The 13,504-nt window shown below is 41.8% G+C and overlaps 1 protein-coding gene across 2 annotated transcripts in view; it reads left to right on the top strand.

The window, feature by feature from the left end:
* The window catches only part of UBE4B (ubiquitination factor E4B), a 38,851-nt gene extending 25,558 nt beyond the window's left edge, over positions 1-13,293 (top strand). For both annotated transcript variants that reach the window (XM_010011299.1, XM_010011298.1), the window contains 14 exons: positions 60-173; positions 1,123-1,321; positions 1,529-1,667; positions 3,849-3,948; positions 4,619-4,746; positions 5,133-5,231; positions 5,490-5,725; positions 6,408-6,534; positions 6,789-6,933; positions 7,977-8,111; positions 8,451-8,642; positions 10,877-11,051; positions 11,506-11,652; positions 12,482-13,293. In XM_010011299.1, coding sequence (XP_010009601.1) covers positions 60-173; positions 1,123-1,321; positions 1,529-1,667; positions 3,849-3,948; positions 4,619-4,746; positions 5,133-5,231; positions 5,490-5,725; positions 6,408-6,534; positions 6,789-6,933; positions 7,977-8,111; positions 8,451-8,642; positions 10,877-11,051; positions 11,506-11,652; positions 12,482-12,543 — 1,998 coding nt within the window. In that variant the 3' untranslated portion in view covers positions 12,544-13,293. The remainder of the gene's footprint in view (positions 1-59; positions 174-1,122; positions 1,322-1,528; positions 1,668-3,848; positions 3,949-4,618; positions 4,747-5,132; positions 5,232-5,489; positions 5,726-6,407; positions 6,535-6,788; positions 6,934-7,976; positions 8,112-8,450; positions 8,643-10,876; positions 11,052-11,505; positions 11,653-12,481) is intronic.
* Positions 13,294-13,504: the final 211 nt, after the last annotated feature.

Here is a 13,504-nt window from a genome sequence, read left to right as displayed (position 1 = left end):
CAGGAATGTGATGGTGAGAAGTTTGTGCAACCTGACAGAATGTTTACTTGACATTCCAGCAAGAGCTGTTCAAGATTCTACACAGTGTTTTGCTGAATGGTGAAACTCGAGAAGCAGCTCTCAATTACATGGCAGCTGTTGTCAATGCCAACATGAAAAAGGCACAAATGCAGGTAAATAAAGGGGGACACTTCTTGTGGTTTGAGGATCTAGTCAGTGCACAAATAAGCAGTCGCTGGCTCATGCACTGGTGGCACTTGAATGGAGGACAGAAGAATTTTGAGTGCCTACCACAACAGGCAAGAAGCCTCAGTCTTTTCTCAGTTTCAGTACATTTCCATTTCTGAAATTATTCTGCTTTACCTATTTGATGAGCTTATCTCCTCTCTTAGGACTGACACACACCTTCATTAACAGGGCTTCTCTGTGCTTAAACCTTTGAATTCCACCGCCCCACCCCCGCCCCATGTATGGGGGCTTCATTCCAATTGGCTATGTTTAAAAACCTTATTTCCTAGATAGGAAATTGCTCAGCTTTGTATGGTTTCTGTAAAAGGAGTAATGCAGATACGAACTGGTGATGAAACAACAGGCATGTTTTGCCATTGTTGAATTAATGCATTGCACTCATTTCCTGTGCTAAAATCTGAGCATGAATTCTGAACAACTGAAGCTTGCGTCATTGATGTCTTCAAGTCCCCATTTCGAAAGCAAACATTTGGAACCATTATTAGGGATATTTCTGTGAAATTCCAGTGAAGAAGTAATAGAAAATTCACACTTAAGATGAAACTTGTAAATTGAAGCTCAGCAGTTTTCTGAAACTCTGTGTATTTGTGGCAAACCATTCTTGAAAGAAGCCCTTTTAATTTCTTAGGTAATCTCCTACTTCTTACATATCTAATGTTCTCGAGAATGACTACGTGAACCATAAAGATAATCTGTAGGTTAGTAAGTGACCTTCCCATTGTCACAAAGGTCTCCTTACAGATCCACGTTCTTCATCATTTCTGTCTTTTCTTGAACGTGCATAATTCATTTATGTCAAATACTGTGAAAGCAGCAGCAAATACCCTCATATCTCTAAGCTTGTCTTCATCTATTCACTTTCTTACCCCACAGACAGATGACCGTTTGGTATCTACAGATGGCTTTATGCTCAACTTCCTATGGGTACTACAGCAACTAAGTACGAAGATCAAGCTGGAAACGGTGGATCCCATGTACATATTCCATCCCAGGTGTCGTATTGACCTCCCAACAGATGAGACCAGAGTGAAAGCAACAATGGAGGATGTTGCAGCCTGGATCGCTGAACTTTGTGAGTACTCTTGCTGAGACATGTTAAGCACTTACTATGCCCTCTGGTTTTGATACTGCAAATAATTGCCCTGTTCCTAAATGCTTTTTCTTGATGCTGTCAGCTCTTATTTGTTTTAAGGCAAGTTGAGTTCAAGGTCTCGCTCCTGGACAAGTTTAGCTTTTAATGTATTCATCTATGGTGCTTGTTTGTTGGTTTGTTTTCCAGACAGGGATCCGTCTCCATTTTCTGAGCCGAAATTCCCAACAGAATGTTTCTTCCTCACCCTGCATGCCCATCATCTCTCAATCCTGCCAAGCTGCCGCCGGTACATACGCAGGCTGCGGGCCATCCGGGAGCTCAACAGGTTAGAACCTGCTAATTCTCTAGTGCATCCAGAGTCCTACCGGTGTCTTTGGCCGTGGTGGCAAGTCCTGTAAGCTGAAGGAAATCAGAATGACAGTTCGGGTAGAACTGTTGCTGAGATCATCTTAACTGTTTGTTAATCTGCTGCTTCTGGATTTTTGCTTACATTGGGGAACCGTGGCTTGTATTGGGAATTCAGATAACAGTGGGATGAAGGATGCTGGTTACACAAAGCAGCTCCAATTGCTGAGAAGACCATTCTATTTAAAAGATAGTTCAATTCTCTTCAGAGCATTTTAGGATCCATGACGTTACTTAACACTGTTCATTATAACTTAATCTGCTGGTGTGTGGACATCAGTGCCTCAGGCTCTCGGGCACAGTGTAGGAGTGCATTTATTTACCTGTCTGATCATCAAATCACTGTAGATGACTTGTGCTTTCAGAAGCAAGAACTTGTTAGTTGTACCTGAGCTGTTTCTTATGTCCCAGAAGATAATTCCTTGGCTTCTGAGGTGGGATAATGTGTCTTACTCTCAGGGCAGAGGGAGGGAGGGAACCCTTCAGCAGTAAACTCTTGATGCTGTCAGTGTACAGGTAATTCAGCATGTGGTTTACCAGCTAAAAAAGTTAAGTTGTTGACAAGAAAATCTTGCTGGTTTCTATTTTTCTTGGCATAAATTCAAATAGACTTTTATAGTTGTTAAACCTCAACGAAAACTCTGTTAAAATTAGAACAGATTTTTGATCACCACTATTTTCCATTGTTTATAAATGCACTCACTGCATTTTGGTAAATGTCCCTTGGTGCTAATACCATGAGTTCATTACAGGATTTTTGGACTGCATTTGTTACGATTTCATTTTTAGCTTTTAAAGCACAAGTAGGCCAAAAACCTGGGAAGCTGCAGGGACCAGAGCAGGAAAAGTCAGTATATTTTAAAGAAAAAAAGGATTTTCATATAAACAGCCTGTGGATTACTTGTAAATAAGCCATACATTTGGTTTGAAAAAGGAATTGCTGCTTTGTCCTTATTTAGAATTACTGCAAAGGAGTTGCTTATGCAGCAATCTCCATCTAATGGGGCAGAGTGAAGAGCTCTTGGCTTTTACTGACATCAGTAGGAGCTCAGTGTTCAGTGTTTTCCATGAATTGCAGCATTGGGCAAGGTAATTAGATGTTGGTAATAAAGAAATGACACTGGATGTTTTTCTGCTGTAGGCAGAGATTGATATGGGAAAGAATCTGTGTTTAGAGGAGGGATGAAAAGGGATCATTTTCATATAGTTCAGTATAATGAGTTTTGTTCTAATCAGCTGCCCTTTCTGCAAAGGATTAAGGTATGGGAATACACTGGGGGTTTTTTAATGTAAACGGTGTGTGTCATGTACATTAAGTTCCCTTCTGTGGGGCAGAGTGGGCAGATGGATAAGGGAGGAGAGGTAATAGCAGCCACCTTGATTTACTGGTCCTGATGCTGCCAGGGAGACTACAGACTGTTCAAGTATTGTGCTCCGCTGCAAACCTGAACTTTTTGGGGAGTGGAGCATGAGAAGGGTTGAACAAAAGTGCAAAACAGCATTTACAACAGTGGGAAGTAGGAAGATACACAGGGTGCAGACTTGGACCTTTGTTGGGAAAGGGAAGCTGTTTCTAACAAGTCCTGTTGTCAGCCACCTTTTTTCTTCCTTAGATGGTTTTGTTTTCCATTTTCCTTTCTGATGTTAAAAGATGAATGAGATCTCTAAATATCTCATAGTAACTGGACCAACCCTCCTGTGTGTTAGGGTTAATTTAATGACTTCCCTTAGAGTGACTGTAGGCTTCAATGTGAAACAGAGAAAAGCAAATACTTTTATTTTTTAATACTGTGGATAAAATAAGTTTTTCAGGCAGGATAAATAGATCCCTTCTGTGTTTCATCCCTTTTTTATCTTTCTGCACTGTTCTGATTTGTTTGACACGGATGTGTGTTGGAGCTCGTGCATGTTGTGCCTTCAGATGCACTGTGCAGATGTTCAGTCTGCATTTACAAAAGCAGTTTCTTTTTCTTGCTGTGATGATAGATAACTTGTTCTCAATATTTCCTTGATATTTAGCAGATAAGCAGGTTAAATGCCTTGTAGATGGCAGTACATATCCCCTCTGTCATGATAACCAATTGCTGCATGTGCTTTTCAGGACTGTTGAAGATTTGAAGAACAATGAAAGTCAATGGAAGGATTCTCCTCTGGCTACCAGGCATCGAGAAATGCTGAAGCGTTGCAAGACACAGCTCAAGGTTTGTAAGTGATTCAGTTCTCAGCTAAAAGCCTTTGTCAACCTATCTCTTGGGTCCTGATGTTTAAATGCAACTTGAAATGGTGGGTTTGAATCTATGAACCATGCGAGTAGTGCACCAGAGGGTGGTCATGATACAGTAGAACATTAGTGGTGAATTTAAAATTCAAAATAACAAAAGAAAGAAGAAAATCCTATTTTTATTGGAGAGAGAACAAGTGAAAGGATTCTGGTTTGTTCAGGGGTAGTTGTGTGTGCACAATGGAACTCTTGAGGCCCTCATCTCATGTAGACTTCTTGCAAAGATGAGTATGTTGGAGTCCTCTTTTGAAGGTCTGACCTGTTTAGGTCTTTCTAGTATAAACTGATGAGCTGTATCACCAAAATGACTTTATAAGTGCACATTTTCCCACTTTGATACCACTGTTACTTCTTTCATTGTTCCCCTAAAGCTCATAAAAGGCTCCTCTGTCCCTGCAACTCTGAATTACGTGCGTGGTTTTGATGTGCTGGCGCTTATATTCCCTGTTTTCTTCAAATGAGAGCATACTTCAAGAAAAGACCATTGTCTAATTGTCACAATTCACAGACACATTGATTATGTTGGATAGGCTTGACCTTCCCTTTACGTTGTCTTGCCCTGGCTGAGTTTCTCTCTGTGTGTTCTGCAGAAACTGGTGAGGTGCAAGGCTTGTGCAGATGCTGGTTTGCTGGATGAAAACTTTCTCAGGAGATGCCTGAATTTCTATGGCATGGTGATTCAGCTGATGCTTCGCATTCTTGACCCTGCCTATCCCAAGTGAGTGTCAGGATTATCTCTGTAAGTTGTATCCAAGAGATTTCAGATCGTGTCAGATTCTTTACTGGCTTCAGCAGTTCTAAAATGTTAATATTTGGTTTTGCAGTGGCTGCATTCATATGTGACTGTTACTTTATTTATGTCAGTGACACACATTCTTCCATGGAATATATGTCTTATTTATAGTTCAGGGTTCAGCTGGAGGGCATGGGGAGCAACCCTCGGGTATGCTTAATACCCTTGAAGTACTGACATGGAGTTTTAAAAGTTAGTATCAGAACTCTTGTCAAGTGTTCCCATAGGAGAATTCCATAAGAGATCTTGTGACACTTTCTACTTAACCCTGCAGTTTTACTGGCCTGTTTGTTCTCTCTTTTATTCCACAGCATAAAATTGCCTTTAACTCCTGAAGTTCCGAAGGTATTTGCAGCATTGCCCGAGTTTTACGTGGAAGATGTTGCTGAGTTTTTATTTTTTATTGTACAGTAAGTAAAGTTCTATCTAAAGGGACTTTGTACCCCCATTTACCCCTGAAGCAGGTGATGTGCACATAAATTTAGGGTTTGAAAGTAGTTTTCTAGCTATTTTGTAGTTAATATTCTGTAAGATTATGGCATTGGCTTTACGGAGTCCAGAGTCCCCACTCTCACGAGTGATCTGAACTTTATGTATGTGATAAATCTTCTACAGACAATACAGTGTTGGGGCTTTTCATTTTGTTTTCCTTATCTTCCTCTTTTCAGATATGCTCCTCAGGTGCTTTATGAGCCCTGCACTCAGGACATAGTGATGTTCCTTGTTGTGATGCTCTGCAACCAGAACTATATCCGAAATCCTTATTTAGTAGCCAAGCTGGTGGAAGTGATGTTCATGACAAATCCAGCTGTTCAGCCCCGGACCCAAAAGTTCTTTGAAATGATTGAGAATCATCCTCTCTCCACCAAATTGTTAGTGCCCTCCTTGATGAAGTTTTACACAGGTAAGTCTATAGTTGACTCAGTGTACAGTGAGCAAGAAGTGTTAACAAGGCAAAAGGCTGTGTTAATTGTAACCCTTAAAGCCACAACACAAAACCAAAAGCCAGGTAGATCTTAAGTCTTGTAAAGATGAGGCTTTGTTGCTCAGGAATCAGGGGAAAGAGCATTAGGTGGAACCTTGAGAATTCTAATCCTACAAGCTGCTGTGCACTGACAGCTAGCTCTGTAGATTGATGTGATGGTTGTTTTTGGGGTGTTCAGATTGCAAAGTGGAAGCTTTTTGTTTGCTTTTTAAGGGAGTATTGGGATTTTAAAACTCCTGACTGTAGTTTTGCTAGTCCTGTAGATTTGGATGCTTTAGAGCAGGGTTTTGCACCCACAGAAACATCTGTTTTTGCAGTGTTCCCAGAGTTTCCTTATTAGTGAAATTTTAGACTGAGATAAAGAGGGGAGTTGAATGTAACAGAAAGTTTTGGTTTCTGAGGGGTTTTCGTAAGAAATAGGCTGGTTGTGGATTAGAAAATGGACAGTGCTGCTGCTTTTAGTGGGGATTAAGATGGAGACTTCTTGAATGTGAATTCAGTTGCATCTCTTAAAGCTTGGTGCTTGAAGCTCATCACACTGGAGGCAGTAGGGAGAGAGGAAAGTGCTGATTTCAGTTCTGGGCTCTGTTTTCTTGCTCAGATGTTGAACATACTGGAGCCACGAGCGAGTTCTATGACAAGTTTACAATCCGCTACCACATCAGTACCATTTTCAAGAGCCTCTGGCAGAATATAGCCCACCATGGTACCTTTATGGAAGAGTTCAAGTGAGTAAGAAATTGTGTCTAATGCTGCTTACTGTCATGCAACCTGCTCAGGCAATGACCTGAGGAGATCCTTACCATGGCAACCCCTTCCAGTGGAACTGGGGTGTTTCTAAACTGAGCTCTGGACACCACAACCAATGTGGCTTGGGGAATGGGATTGTTGTTTGAAGGAAGCAGTGCAGGAGTGTTGCTGGGTGCAGGCTGGCTGCACACCCGTCTGCTCTGCTGTGATAACCCTGTTTCAATGTTTGCAGCTCGGGGAAGCAGTTTGTTCGCTACATCAACATGCTGATAAATGACACAACTTTCTTGCTGGATGAGAGTCTGGAGTCCCTAAAACGTATCCATGAAGTGCAAGAGGAGATGAAGAATAAAGAACAATGGGACCTGCTGCCCAGGGTGAGCAGAGCTGTGTTTCAAAGTGCTCTTTACTTATTTCTATTTTTTTACTATAAGACCATTAAAAACCCCTTTTTAATAAGGGGCAGCACCAAAGGGCTGCTCATGAGAAGCAGCTCTCGGTGATTTTTCTTGCTGCCAGTATGGCTGTGGTCACTCTGGATGACATGCTACAAAACCCCATCATGCTACACAGTTATGTTGTGGGTGGCAAAGAGTGTGGTGTAAAATGGAAGTAGTATAAAGTTTTAAATTACACTACACTTAATTCTAAGTGGAGAAACTGAGACTTTAACCTTCTTGAAGGAGGTTTTGGAAGATGCTCGCCAGTTGAATTGACTTCAAGGCTTTTATTTTGTTCATGCATTGATCTAGGGTAGATTTGATGCAGACCATTAGAGCCCTTTACCTCTGATCAAACAATAATTGTGTGTGTTGACCCACCAATGTCAGGTATTTCTATTTTAAGGTTATTGATTTAAAAAAAGAATTTGAAAAGAAAATCTATAAAGATCTTGTTTGTTAAACTGGTTCTGGTTTGCTCATCTGAAGCCGCCTTGTTTGTGCCTCCTAGCAAGGTAAAGCCATTACTCTAGTGACAAAATGCACTGATACATCATCTGCAGACTGTCCCAGTGTGGAGGTTTTATTCCTTATGATGGTGTATAAATTAGAGAGAGCCTGACTTGACTCTCACGTCCTAAGGTGATCTTGAGGCATTGGCATTTGGATGGAAAGGAAGCATAACCCAGGTCTGCAGCTGTGAGGAGCAGTTACAGGGTGTAAACAGACTCAGTGACCACTGGGTCTTGCGATACCATCTGCTCTGATGTTTTAGTGCTGCAGTAATCTGGAAGATTGGTGCAGACTTTAGTACTGAGTAGAAGTGAGCTGTACCTTAAACTAACAAATGGATCACAGCTGTATTTGAACTGCCATCTGCTCTTCTGTCTGTCTAGACCATGTTGGCATTATGGCTGTTTTGAGGGGTGACAATGTAGGGAATTCTGTGGGCTTGTAACCACTGAAGGTTTCTTTTCTAGGAGCAGCAGCAGGCTCGGCAGTCCCAGCTGGCTCAGGATGAGCGTGTGTCTCGTTCGTATCTTGCCCTGGCAACGGAAACTGTGGATATGTTCCACATCCTTACCAAGCAGGTTCAGAAGCCTTTCCTCAGACCTGTAAGTCCTGTTCAGATGTAATGTGGCTTCTGGCTTCTCTAAAATCCCTGTTGTGGGATAAGAACCTGGAAATGTTTGGTAGCCCTTTGTCTCCATTTTCCTCCCTTTCTCCAACTCATTGAAATCTAATTGCTGTTGAAGTTATTTGATGCTAAGTCAGTGAGATGGTGTGATCCTTCCAGACAGAAGCTGTTTGCATTCATTTTAAGTGGAAAGCGTGCATAAAGACACTTCCTGCAACCTACATAAGGATGATTTTATTAGTTAATAATTTCTGATCTCGCTGTATGCAAATTCAGTGATGATAATCTTTATTGCTCTTTCACTTTGGTCTTGTAGGAACTCGGACCACGACTGGCTGCTATGTTGAACTTTAACTTACAGCAACTGTGTGGCCCCAAGTGCCGTGACCTGAAAGTCGAAAACCCTGAGAAATACGGGTTTGAACCAAAGAAGCTGTTGGACCAACTGACTGACATTTACCTGCAGCTAGACTGTGCTCGCTTTGCTAAAGCAATTGCTGATGATCAGGTGAGCTCCAGAGACATGAGAGGGGGGAGGACAGAAGCAGCGTGGATGAAGAGGACTTTGCAGAATACTCTAGAAGAGTTTCAGCTTACTGCCACCCAGTTCCATCATACACAGTTGTAGTTTGTTTTCTCTCAGCAGAGCAACCCTTGTCCATGTTCTGTCTGCTCTTTGTAGATGGGTAGTGTTTTGCAAATCTAAAGACACAAATAAACATCTGTAGCACTTCACACATGTAGGAAATTCCCTGAGCATTAGTTGTTTATTAGCTACAGCCTCATTGTAAATTGGCAGAAGTACTTTGTTCTCATTTTCCAAGTGGGAAAACTGAAGCATACAAAAGAGTTTTGACTCCTTTCCCCCTTCTTCATCAAGAACACATGAAACAGAGCTGGGACTGAGAATAAGAGCCTCATTTAGCATCCAGAGTTCTTTCTCTAGACTAAGTTTCCAAATTTTATTCCCTTTTCTATCACTTTATTAAATGGCTGTGTAATAAACTGACAGAGCACAGCAGATACGAGACAGTTAAAGGCACCCTTGAACTCCTCAGGGTAGTGTTCAGAGGAGAATGTTAATTGTGATGATAGATGAGCTGAACCTCAGTTCTGTAAAGCTGTCAAACAAGTGACTTGCATCTCTCCATGCCTATGTCTTATAATGCAAGTTTCTCAAAATCTAGAGGGGAAAAATGTTCTCAGTGGCCACTTGAAATTCTAGTGAAAGCTGGTTCACAACACATGAAGCTGTATTTGCATGCTGAGTGGATCAGAGGTGTTAGAGTAACTTATGATCCCTTTTCTGTAATTACTGAAGTCCTGATAATTGCAGATAACATCAGTAACACTTCTGAAACAGGCCTTATGTGTTTGCATGTGTATAATGTGCACTCAGGGTGTGTTTTGTGCTGTTTGGTACATGTGAAAGTGAGAATGTTACCCGTCATTCATTCCTCGATGCCACAGCGAATGCACCTCAATGACAGAGGGATTAAAGGCAAAGCAGCCTGCTGGTGTGGGAACTGGAATAAAGCTTAATTAACAAAGTGGCCCTTCATTAAAAAAAGGGGGTGGGCTGACCAGTATCTTAGAAACTGTCAATGACAGGAAAGAAACACCAAGGAAATGCCCAGTTGGTTAATGGCTACTGGTATTGGGAGGGAAAGACCAAAACAAAAGTTGCTTGATCATGGCAGGGTTTCTCTAAAGCATTTTGATACATCTCCCATTTGCAAATCCTGGCACGTTCCAGAAGGGATCTGAAAACACTTCTAAAGCCCTGGGCATGTTGCCATAGCTCTGTTCTCTTGGGCTAGAAAGGAGTTTGGGTGGGCATTGCGTGTCCCAAGGAGTGAATGGTATTTCTTGATGCGATGTAGTATAGATGAAAGAAGAAGGGCTGTGCTGAACATTTTAAAATCCCCAAGGAAAACAGAAGTCTGTGAGGCTTAGTGTCGTTTTGTTTTGTCATTTAATTCAACCTTGCTCTGCAGTGCAAATAACAATTTATTAAAAGGCTTATATCAAAACATGGCATTTGTGAACTGAGAAGAAAACGGTGTCTTTAGAACATGAGCAGCTTTCAAAAGCCCATGCTTAACTTTCTGTTTTTACATGAAAGCAATGGCTGCTCCAGTAGAAAACTACAGGATCTGCAGTTGGTCCCTCTGAATGTTGTACTGTGCAGCTGTACAGCTCTGACTGCACCGCCTGGCAAGTTCCCAACCAGCATTAGCTTCCTCTGAGTTGCTTTACTATTTCTGTAACATCATGGGGTGGGGTTTTTGTTTGGACTAGGAGAAACAATCACTTCTTTCCCATTGCTGCCTGGCACATTATCAGAGAAGTTAAAGAACCAAAACCACTTTTCTTTTTACGCTGTGTTTTCAGCCAAGACTTTGGAGAACAAGAATACAGACAGGGGTGGCAGGATGGATGTGTTGTCTAAGGAACAGTGCTAATAATTATAGTCAGTCTCTGAATGAGTAGGTGATGTTGCCTTTTCTGATGTTCTGAACAGTTCTGCCACAGTGAAGACAATAAAAAAAGCCCAAGTCCACCCCAAAGATGGGCTGAATGAAATGGGGCTTTACTACTTTTCTGTCTGATCTGATGCTGAGGTTTCATGGATTCCTCTTTCTTAACCTTAAAAAAATGCATTAAAATCTCTTTAGAGTCTTTATGGCGTGTTATGATGATACAGCTCAGGAAAGTTGTCTCTTTATGCTTTGCTTGTAGAGGTCTTACAGTAAAGAGCTCTTTGAGGAGGTGATCTCCAAGATGAGGAAGGCTGGAATCAAGTCGACCATAGCAATAGAGAAATTCAAACTGCTGGCAGAGAAAGTGGAGGAGATTGTTGCCAAGAATGCCCGTGCAGAAATCGACTACAGCGATGCTCCGGATGAATTCAGAGGCAAGTTGAGATTCCTGAATACTGGCTTGTTAGGAGAAGAGGGATTTGGCTTGTTATTTTGATTCTAAATACTAGTATATCTTAATAGAAACTATGTTTTGTTTATGAAGCCTTCCATCCTGCTCCGTTTCAATCAAATAGTTAAGTAAATAGAGAGAGCTAAGAGTTTCTTTTGGTTTTCCCTGGGATTGTACTGTTCAATCCTATCCATGTTTGGTTCACATGTACTTTAGCACAGTTAAAATCATAATTTGAAAATAGGGTGAAAATAGCTAATGCTTTGTCCCAGTTCAGGAAGGGAAAAGCAGTATAAAGGATAAAGTCCACTGATTGTACTAACCCTTTTTTTTGTAACTCTAGCAATACACTTGACTGGAGACCTGCACTGTGATTTTGTGTGCAAATAAAATTCATAGCTATTTTCTTCAATTTAATGAGACCTTTGTGCCTCCAGACCCGCTTATGGACACCCTGATGACTGATCCTGTGAGGCTGCCCTCTGGAACTATTATGGACAGGTCAATCATCCTGAGGCATCTGTTGAACTCCTCCACTGACCCTTTCAATCGTCAGACACTGACAGAAAATATGCTGGAACCAGGTATCTGTTTAACCAGTGGAACTGCTACAGACTGGGGGAAGCAGTTTGCATGCACTGTGTTCTCATCGAGTCATAGAATAATGGTTTGGGTTGGAAGGCACCTTGAAGTTCCAACCCCTGCCAGGGGCAGGGACACCTTCCACTAGAGCAGGTTGCTCCAAGCCCCTGAGTCCAACCTGGCCTTGAACACTGCCAGGGATGGGGCAGCCACAGCTTCTCTGGGCACCCTGTGCCAGCGCCTCAGCACCCTCACAGGGAAGAGCTTCTGCCTCAGAGCTCATCTCAGTCTCGCCACTGTCAGGTTAAAGCCATTTCCCTTGTCCTGTCCCTACAGGCCCTTGTCCAAAGCCCTTCTCCAGACTTCTTGTAGGCCTCCTTTAGGTACTAGAAGGCTCTTCTAAGGCCTCCTCTGAGCCTTCTCCAGGCTGAACAAGCCCAGCAGCTTGTCTTCACAGGAGACATGCTCCAGCCCTGTTCCATATACTGTCAGAAGATAATGTTGAGGCCTCAGTGGAAGTAACAGTTCCTTCATCTCAGTATGCACAGAAAACTTAATTTCTTCTGCTTTCCCTTTTTCTGGGGGAAAAAAAAATCCCATGTCCTTGCCTTCATAACTACCAGGCTAAAGGATATTATTGTGGTAGGGAAATAAGTCATTCATTTACTCAAAGCAGTGCAGAAAATACATTGATAGAGAAGGAAATAGTACTAGATATTCCTGATCAGGTTTCTGGAAAAGAAATTAGTCAGGAGGAGCTTTCTTATAGTAGAATACTTATAATTTAACTGCAGATAAGTAATTCTTGTTTTCTCTCCTTTACATTACTAGTGCCAGAACTTAAAGAGCAAATCCAAGCCTGGATGAGAGACAAGCAGAACACTGACCATTAAGAATTCCCTTGCAGTGCACGCCGACACCAATGGGAAGAGCAGGGCGTGAGCTGTTCGGGTGGTAGTGGAGCAGATACCCTTTGCAAGCTGTTGATGGGATTAGCACGCCCACTGGCACTGGCTTCCAGCGGTGACCAGAAGCATGTGGACGAGGAGGAAAGCAGCTTAATTCTTGTACATATATTTAAGTGATAAGGATGGTCAATAACACGGAGGACAAGCTAGGAAGTTGCTTATGTTACAAAACTGTCCTTCAGTATGTCACGTTTTGGAGTTTTTACAGCTGAATTATTTTAGCAAAGATGAATGGATCAGGGCAGCATCCCTTCAACCTTATTTTTTACAGCCAGATATCCGTTAATTTGATTGTGGTTAGAACCTTGGACATTTTGCTGCTAAAGTAACTTTTTCCTCTTTCCTTCCTTGTTTTTTCCTCTTCCTCCCATCAAACCTGCACTGCTGTCCTATTTTTCTTTTTGTAATGCAAAAACAAAAATCCCTGTGAAAATCAGAATCATTCCCCTGCCCTCAAAAGAACATATTCCATGGGATAACTGTGCCTGCAACAAAGTGTTAATCTTGGGATCGTATTTTTGTATTACACATATTTGCATATTTGGTTTTTAATTGGTGTTAGACGCAAGGGTAACTTCAAAAAAGGAACGATTTCACACATGGATTTTAATTTCTGTTCTTTGAACTGTCCCTTTTCTTTCTGTTGATGTAGATGCTCTGGTATTTTTGAAAAGCCTTGAGACAGAAACATGTTAAAACAGCTGCTGTGGATGCGATGCTCGGGAATACCAGGTTTTCAGTGACTTTTAAAGAAACAAAATCCATTCTTTCAATGCTGCAGATCTGATATATGCTAAATGACAGTTCTGAGCCATTAGAGCTTGTCTGCAGAGAGCAGATTCTTTTACTCTTGGAGGTTGCAGTTTGGGGCAGGGGGTCATTTTTT

This window comes from Nestor notabilis, unplaced genomic scaffold, assembly GCF_000696875.1.
Source record: "Nestor notabilis isolate BGI_N333 unplaced genomic scaffold, ASM69687v1 scaffold22193, whole genome shotgun sequence".
Lineage (NCBI taxonomy): Eukaryota > Metazoa > Chordata > Aves > Psittaciformes > Psittacidae > Nestor > Nestor notabilis.
Note: the sequence above shows the minus strand (reverse complement) of the source record. Positions and strands in the feature narration are given on the sequence as shown.